The 8,688-nt window shown below is 44.5% G+C and overlaps 1 protein-coding gene across 1 annotated transcript; it reads left to right on the top strand.

Moving 5' to 3' along the window:
- The first annotated feature begins 203 nt into the window (after positions 1-203).
- brat1 (BRCA1-associated ATM activator 1) lies at positions 204-7,629 on the top strand. The gene is made up of 12 exons (XM_005460735.4): positions 204-589; positions 1,262-1,410; positions 1,506-1,653; positions 1,883-2,339; positions 2,662-2,769; positions 2,913-3,004; positions 3,091-3,194; positions 3,576-3,762; positions 3,999-4,072; positions 4,787-4,871; positions 4,960-5,246; positions 6,498-7,629. The coding sequence occupies exons 1-12, from the start codon at positions 463-465 to the stop codon at positions 7,416-7,418; spliced, it is 2,739 nt and encodes a 912-aa protein (XP_005460792.1). The 5' UTR covers positions 204-462; the 3' UTR covers positions 7,419-7,629.
- The last annotated feature ends 1,059 nt before the right edge of the window (positions 7,630-8,688 follow it).

The raw sequence follows: 8,688 nt of genomic DNA on the forward strand, positions 1-8,688 counted from the left end.
GTGCAGCACCATGTGCGGATCCGTGAAAATGGACGACGTGACGGAAACGCGACACCGGAACCTCCTCAAAGGCGCGTGAAAAGGCTGCGCAGAAGCAGTAAAGCTGTAAAGCATAGGGACCGGAAGTACAACAGCTACTGGTGGTAATTTTCCCCCACAGTGATGTTTAGAGATCAGCGAAGAGCGCAGCGGCGTGAGACCCGCCCAGAAGCACGGAAAAGGAAACGACGCACCGGTAGATCCGAAACTGTTTCCCGCGAGACGTTCGTTTAGTAAAGTACAAAAAACAACGACTTTGTGTGTTTAAAGTGGCTGCTTCAGTTTGGTCTGTACTGCATAATTTAGCTAGAGGTCACATTTACATCCACATGAGTGGTTAGATAATGTGTAGACTTTATATAACTCCTAGCTGTAAAAACCTAAGCTAGCAACGGCGGTTATTAACACGCACACCTTAGCCCCATGGACAGAGAGTGTGTGTCACTGCTGCCCCGGGTCTGTGAGGTGCTGGCGGCCTCAGGGAGCTCGCTGCCCGATGACACCATTCTGGAGAAACTGCTGGACTGGTTCACAGCGCTCACCGAGGCTGGTTAGTAGTACTGACCCTAACAGGATCGTGTCTTTATTCTTCCTCCTCTCCCACTATCTTTCTAATAGGAGGATCAATTCAAATATTATATTGTTAAAAGTATCGATACCATCTAATCGATACTTTATTTCTATATTCTAAGTTCAGTGTGTAACCCTCTGACCTGGGTTGAATAACAAATATTTTGTAAATGAAACAAACATGTGATGACTGTCTTTTTTGTGTTGACTGTCACTTCTGCTTGATTTAAAGCCTATAGCATATTTGAACGACACAAGCTGAGACAGAGACAAGCACATTTACATTCCAGTTCTCCGAAAAAAAACCAGCTTCAAAATACATGAAAAGCTGAAAGGTGTGTTTTAAAGAGCCCTCATTCTCCAGAGAACTGATCTAAACTTAATACCATGCAGCGAATCACTGTATTTGTAGGTGATTATTACTCAGATTATATCACCGATATTTGCAGATAACATTTACATTTTGTAAAAGATCCCAAAACTCAAAGATACTTATATATATGTTATATTGCATTAATAAAGATAAATTTAAATTTAAAATGTTCCTTTTTCATGTCTTTTGTACCTTTATCATTTCTCTTTATGGTGCACATAAAAAAGTGATCCCGTGTAAATCTGTATCCTTGTTTTTCTTTTCTTTCACTCTTTGAAGGGGAGTCTCTGCTGGAGGCCTGTCCGTGTCTGCTTGAGTTCATATCTGCTGTGATTCATGACACGGCTTCAGCCCCAGGTGTCCTCTCCTTCACTCTCAGACTCATCGGCTTATTGGCTGCTGCTGAGGACGCCTTCAGAATTCTTAAGGTAGAGCTTCTGACGCCTGGTGTATTTAGTAAACTGTTACAAAATATTCCAATGCTTATCTGCCCTATCATTGTGCCTCCCTCTCTCTCTTGCAGGAGTCCTTAGTTCTGGATCTTGTCTTTAGCTGTAAGCACTGGCAGGAGTTAGGGCTCTGGGAGGATCCCTGCATACGGATTGGCTGGATCCAGGGCTTAAGGACCACACTGCAGCATCCAAATGGTCTTAGTTTCTTTATACAAGCAGGTGAGTTTTTTGCATCGATTCATGAGGGGGGGATCATTAGTATTAAGGATAATATGCTATTTCTATTCGTCCTTTCATTTGTTTGCTCCTGCATATCAAATTCAGGGTCACTGGGGGCTGGATCATTCCCAGCTGCCATAGGGCGAGAGGCACTGTGCTATAGGTATTATATTGTTGTAATTCTGATGCATCCTCATATATATGTATTATATTTGTTTGGTTTTTTTAGATTTCATTGAGCCACTTCTGCAACTCCAGACAGACACAAGCCTATTTGTTGCCTCAGCTGCCAATCAAATGCTCGCCCACGTCCTGCTCTTCTGTCAGCCTGTCTCATCTGTAGGATGTAATGGCACCGATAAGAAGGAAGATGAGCAGAACACACGTGCGTCCAAAGCAGTTGTAGAAAACCCAGCCGAGCCCATGGAAATAAACCAAGATTGCACCGCTGTTGTCGATGCAATCTCAGAGTACCTCAAGAGGGCGCTGGGGGTTCCCAAGGGAAGCACACAGCTTCATCAGTGTCAGCAGACTCTCAGACTGCTGGCTCTGCTCCTGGGCCAGACCAAGCCTCCTCTGCGGGACAAGCTGCTGCAGACAGTCACAGCTTCTCTGGAAGAAATGGTGGCAGCAGATTGTTGTGAACTCACACTGCCTCTGATGGATGTCATTCTAGCTGCATGCAGGTAAACCCCTCATAAAACACAGGAGAGTGTCGCTTTATAGAGTTGTCTGTCCTTTTTTGTCTCTACTAGAGATTATTTGGATTTTAAGTAGTGACTTTAAGAGGAAGGTGAGGACAGTGGAGCTTCCTGGCTGAATATGCAAATCTGCTAATAGATATAGCATCGATGGCTTTGTTCTATTGATCTATGCAATACCACAGGACAGTGTAATGGTCAGCCATCATCCACAGCATTTACCTAGTGGTTGTTTTTAAGTATACATTAGTGACTGTGCTGCTGTTCAGGTTTAGTTTATAGACTCTTGCTGTGCTTGCTTCTGCAGCCGCCTCCCAGACCAACGCATCACCCGTCTTTTAACTTTCATGTTGAACGCCAGGAAACCTGCTGACCTCGTCCATGCTGCAGCTGCTTTTCTCCGCGGCGGCCATCAGTAAGCACAGCTTCTTCAGCCAACACAAACTCTGTACACGAACGTCTGTAGAGGTTGGGTTTTCTGTTAAAAACCCATGGGGATTTGTCATTATAGTATCTGTCTACAAAATATTGTTCCTTTTCTTCTGGTTTTATGTGCAGTGACCGTGTCCACACAGCTCAGTCTGTGAGATTACTGCTGCTACCCCTCGACATCATATCTGGCCAGAACCTACTAGGCACAAACACTGCAGGTGACCCACAAAGACGTACACTCTTGAGAAAAATCTGTGTTATCTTGCATTTATGCTATGGAGTAACATGAGATCTGGGCCTGTAGGAGACATGCATCGGTTTGCCATGACTGAGCAGCTGAAGAGCAAAACCTCCTGCATCTCCATGATCAGTGTGTGTCTAACAAACACACCTCAGATCGCACACATGGTGAGTGTAAGGACAGGAGAGAGTGGCTAAGTAAATATTGGATCTTTTTCAGTTAACACTTTATAATTTTTAATTCCTCTGTAATAAAATAGACTTTTTAGGGTATTTTATTTGTAATTACAATGTAATTATATTTACATACACACAATTAAAGCCAGGCACACTAGAATAAGGGGATAACATGTATAATAATAATTCTTTCCTGTACTGTACACTTGTGTACCTAGCATTAAGTAGCTGTATGTAAACATAATTACATTGTAATTTCTGATAAAATCTGAATGATAGAAGTAACAAGCCCTCAGTCGCAGGCCGTGTTATAAGGTGTTAGCTTTTTTTTCTAACACATGGAAAGGCTTATAATCTCCCTCTCTCCCACAGGATCCTGACTGCCTCCCCTGCGCTCCGGATTTAATCGTGTCTGGAATTCTGTCGTTACTGAGGATCTGCAGTGGCGACTCGTTCTCCTCGTCCGCTGGCTGTAGTGAAGTTTTCAGGAATGTCATTGGCAGTGGGAAAGTTCAGAAATGTGCTCTAGAGGCTCTGACAGCTGTCAGTAACAGCCCAGGTAAAGCTGTCATTAGAGTTAGAATCCATATTACATGAATGAAACTAAAAGGGAATACTGAAAACAAACAAGTTTCTTTATGGAGGATATAAAGACCTTCAGTGCATGTATTAAAAGTAAAGTGATGAGTTTTTCATCTGTAAGATACTTCTACAAAAGTAGTATATGGCATATGTAGGAAAACCAAATGTTAAAGGAACACGCTGAGTTAATTTATGTTTCTGTTTGTGTTTCAGGAGCGAATGGCAAGCTGACTGACGTGTTCACACTCCTGATACAGTATCTGGACAATCCTGATTCTGATCCCACTGTAAGTTTGTGTGTGTTTTTGTTCACAGATGTAAGATGATCACAACTATCAGAGATTTGTACAGCTGCTTTGATTCACACCTAAACTGGCTGTAGGTGTGAATTAAAATGTGTGTCTGTTTCTCTGTGTTTGCTCTAATATGGATGCGCCCTGGCTCTCATCCCATTACACTGGGTTGGGTCAATATCCTGACGTGTGTAAGATCTAGCTTAGAGTTACATTTCTAGTTCGTTGTAAAGGTGATGGATGTGGTTAAAGTTGGAGTTAGTCAAGTTTTTCCATAGCGCACAAAGCCAGGTCCTGTCGCCTGCTATAGCAGGGAATATCTCTCCCCAGACTGTGGTCGTAACACACTGTTGTCTTAAAGTATCACTGTATGTTGAAGGACTGTCACTGCTTTCATTATTTGGAACTAAGAATCCCAAACCATCCAGCAGATGGCGTCAGTAACCTGAATATCTCAACCTGTTTTTACACTGGTCAAAGTTAAATTTCTTTTGCTCACTTTCAAGCATCCAAAAATCTTCTTTACACAATTTTCTGTAATTGTCATAGATTAATGTAAAAAGCACAAGTTTCTGACTTTTATTTTTGAATGGACAAGAACTAATGAGATAGGGAAAGGTTCAAGATTTTAAAAGACAGGCGGAGGGGAACAAAAATGTCTTTTTGGACTGAACATCGTGATAAGATGACTGTGTCATTGTTTTTCAGGTGCTACATAAGTCCTACCAAGCCTTGGTAAAGTGGATGAGTGTTTGCACAGACATCTCCTTTATAACAGACCAGCTCAGACAAGGTAAATCAGAGCATTAGCATCTTTCATGCAGCTCATAGAGCCTGTGCAATCGATCTACACAACAAATCACATTGTTTGTGTCTGCTAGATCTCATCCAGGTGGTGAAGAAGCGTGCGTGTGACATGCGCTGGGAGGTAAGAGACTCAACGATGGAGTTTCTGGGGCACCTGGGAGCGATGCATGTCTGCCAGGCGTCAGCTGAGCAGGCGTGCGATGCCTCTGAGGCCCTGCTGGGTGGCTGCTGCTGTACCACTCCTCTCCTCAGGGAGGCTCTGCAGGATCCAGAAAGTTATGTGAGAGCCAGCGCTATCAAAGCACTGGCACAGACAGTGATGCACAGCTGGCAGGAGGGGGCAGCACCCACACAGGAGCAGGTGAGAAGAAGTAAAGGCAAACCTGTTGAAATAGGACCGAGGAATGTGTAGATCACAGTTGTCGAACTCCAGGCCTCGAGGGCCGGTGTCCTGCAGGTTTTAGATGTTTCCTTGATCCAACACAGCTGATTTAAATGGCTAAATTACCTCCTCAATATGTCTTGAAGTTCTCCAGAGGCCTGGTAATGAACTGATCACTTGATTCAGGTGTGTTGACCTAGGGTGATATCTAAAACCTGCAGGACACCGGCCCTCGAGGCCTGGAGTTCGACACCCCTGGTGTAGATGAACGTGCGTGCGTGACAGAAGGATAAAGACACATGTGAATACTCAAGAACAGTAAATATTAGAAACTTAACACCAATATTATAAATGTATCATGTATTCATATAACAAACTGGTTTATTTCACCTGCTTTGGTGCAAATAAAAGTGACAACATGTGCATTGAAGAGGCAACAAGAAGACGTCGCTCACAGATCACACAGTGTGGCCACAGATCATTCTTCTCTCCTCATCCCTCCAACTGATTTTTTTCTAGTTTTGCTTCTTGGTTGGTGTTCTTGTCACCACTGGAACAGATACTGATAACGCCCAAGGGCATTATCAGCATCTGTTCCTTTTAGTAAGAGCCCTGCAAAATGTCCTCCAGCAGGCTTTATGACCAAGCTGTCAGAAGAAGACCCAGCATCCTTCAGTGGAGCCTGTGGTCACAGATTGGCACAGTGGTGCCCCGTTGTTTTCACAGATGATCTTGCATCCACAATAATTATATAATTTTTGCTGTGGTCTGTCCAGACTCTTTCACACCTGCCACATGTGAACCTGCACTTGTTTGAGTCAACTGTTCAGCTGGAAGGAGGTATTTTTGTGGTAAAGGCAATAACGCGCTGTGTTTTAGTAGAAGTAAAAGGCTTAGTCTGAGATGGCCACAGAGCAGAGATGCAGTGGGATTTGGCGTTTATTATTGTGCCTCAAGACACTGTGACATTAGATGAGCTGGGCGTCAAACTGTGGACCTTCCTAATAGTAGACAGCCTGAGCTGAAAACACCTTCAGCTTCTGTTCAAAGCATCAGTTGCATTAGGGAAGAATTTTTCCACTTTTTGTTTTGATCTGTGGAATAACAGGAACACTCAAGATAGAGATAGTGGGGCTCAGAACAGATATCAGATTTAAATGGTAATAGTTCATCTGTAGTTTGATTTGAACTTGCCTGTTTTTGCTAACTCGATGTCCCGTCTATCTCCAGACTGAAATCGTGACCCGGCTGCTTGAGATTCTCTCCCAGGACACAGAAGGGTTTGCCAGGAGGGCTGTTGTAAAGTTCTTCATCGCCTGGTTCTCTTCGCATTCGTCACACACGCCCCCGTCGTCGCCTGCCTCCCCCTCCTGCTCTCTCCTCATGCAGTCTGTACGCTCCGTCCTCTCACGAGGCAGTGCCGATCTGGACTGGGAGGTCAAAGTTCACACGCTGGAGCTGGCGGAGTTGCTGCTGGACAAAGCCTTTTTGGGCCACAGGAGTTACACGAAGGGCTCGGACGCACGTCCGGCCCAACCACACGCGTACGCTGTGATGACTGACCGAGCCTACACACTTCACACACATGGAGAGTCGCGCACGCAGGAGGCGGAGTCAGATTTAGTCGAAGTGTTGAACAGTCTGGTTGAGCAGGGAGTCATCTCTGCATTGCTGAGCGGTCTGGTTGACTGCGATAGGCCTGTAGCTTTAAAGGCCTGTAGACTGCTGATAACACTCAGAGTGACAGTTTGTCCAGCATCGCAAGGGGACCCAGATGTATGTGCTGCCACGGCGACAGTTGCCAGAGTGTCCTGTGAGCTGCCCAGAGCAGGTTGGGCACAAGAGATCAGAAAGATACTGGGTGTAAGGACTGAGGCTAATGCTGAGAGAGATTTAAATGCACTCAATGCCACCAGCTTTGAAGACCACAGCGAGGAAGGAGCGAGCGCTGTGAGTCATTGCGAGCACGTAAGCGTGTGTGAAGCGTTGGGCTCTCTGGGTTTGGACGAGAGGCTGGAGATCCTCAGTAGAAGCAGTGACCACGTGCATAACTCGCCCCTCTCACTGCTGCAGGACATACTAACTGCGAGCACCTCTCACACTCATGCAAACACACAACCAGGGCAAGAGGTCATAGTGGACTGCTACTAACGCACACACACGCAATGCGAATAAATCAAGGCACATTTCTCTTTATGTTGTTGTAATATTCAAATTCGTTGAATCCAAGAGGAGCACGCTAATTGTGTTTTTTTATTTGTTTGTTTGTTTACTTCTTTCACCTGGGTAATTGTAATGCAGCAGTTGAGTTGTAATCAAAATGTTTTGTGACTCCACTCAATAAAAACCTGATTTAAATGTGCCCACTGTCACCTGCACCTCTACACCACTCACAGTGCCGCTGCTATGCATCGCTCCCAGCTTGGATGTCCAGGATGTCCAGTGTAGTCTAAAGCCCCAAAGGTGGCGCTGTAGGTGAGACCAGGAGAGTGGTTGTTGATTTTTCTGACCTACTTCTGAATTTGTCCCCGGGGATCACCCCCTCAGTGCCAAGTTCTCCCGCAGCACCCTGAAGCGTCAAAGGGAGAACGTTCACTCCAAATTACGCACAGCTCACTGAAAAGGCAGATTTGGCTCCCTGCGACTTTGTCCTCTCTTCCGCAACAAAATTCAAGTTGAAAGCTCGCAGTGGAGGAGATCCAGCCCTCATGAGGAGAGAACCATAAAGGCACAGTGACAGCATTTTTACACCTGTATTACAAACCTTTTTGATCATATTTCATGTAATTAATAAAAAAAACCCGTCATCCTATAAGGACCCCAGCCACATTTAAAACATATAGCAATAGTAATGTGTTGCAGTAAATTTTTAGCATTTGTTTGCTGTTAGTGCACCATTTTAAATGAGAATGTGAGCTAAATATAGAAAATCCCAGAGTTGATGTGAAGCAAAAGAGTTGCCAACCTGCCACTGAGTGATGTCACGGTGACCACTCACATTAGTGGGATGTAAAAGCTCAACTGAAGTTTATTTACATCAAAATCCTCTAAATAAATGCATATTTTGTGAAAAAGCGTGTTATTTTATTGCTTTTTTTTTATCAGTCACTAAGGGAATCTGTGAAGGCGTCCTCCGCTGCATCCTCTGACTGTGTAGATGTTATTTTGATGTGCATAAACGCACACAGGCAATCTTTCAGCTCAGGTTTCAAAACAGGCATTTAACTGTCAAAAGCGCATGTAACCAAAATCAGCTGGAGCCACTTTGTTACCTCCTGTCTTGATCTGTTAGCATTGCAGTCTAATTCAGGTCCTTTTCCATTGCTTCAAAGTGTGAGCCTCCCACTGTCGTTGGTTTCCCTGGTGGATGTGCTTTAATAAAGCCCCAGAGTTTAAAGTGTGTAGGCAGAGAAACTGGGAA

The sequence above is a fragment of the Oreochromis niloticus genome, linkage group LG6 (genome assembly GCF_001858045.2).
Source record: "Oreochromis niloticus isolate F11D_XX linkage group LG6, O_niloticus_UMD_NMBU, whole genome shotgun sequence".
NCBI classification, from domain to species: domain Eukaryota; kingdom Metazoa; phylum Chordata; class Actinopteri; order Cichliformes; family Cichlidae; genus Oreochromis; species Oreochromis niloticus.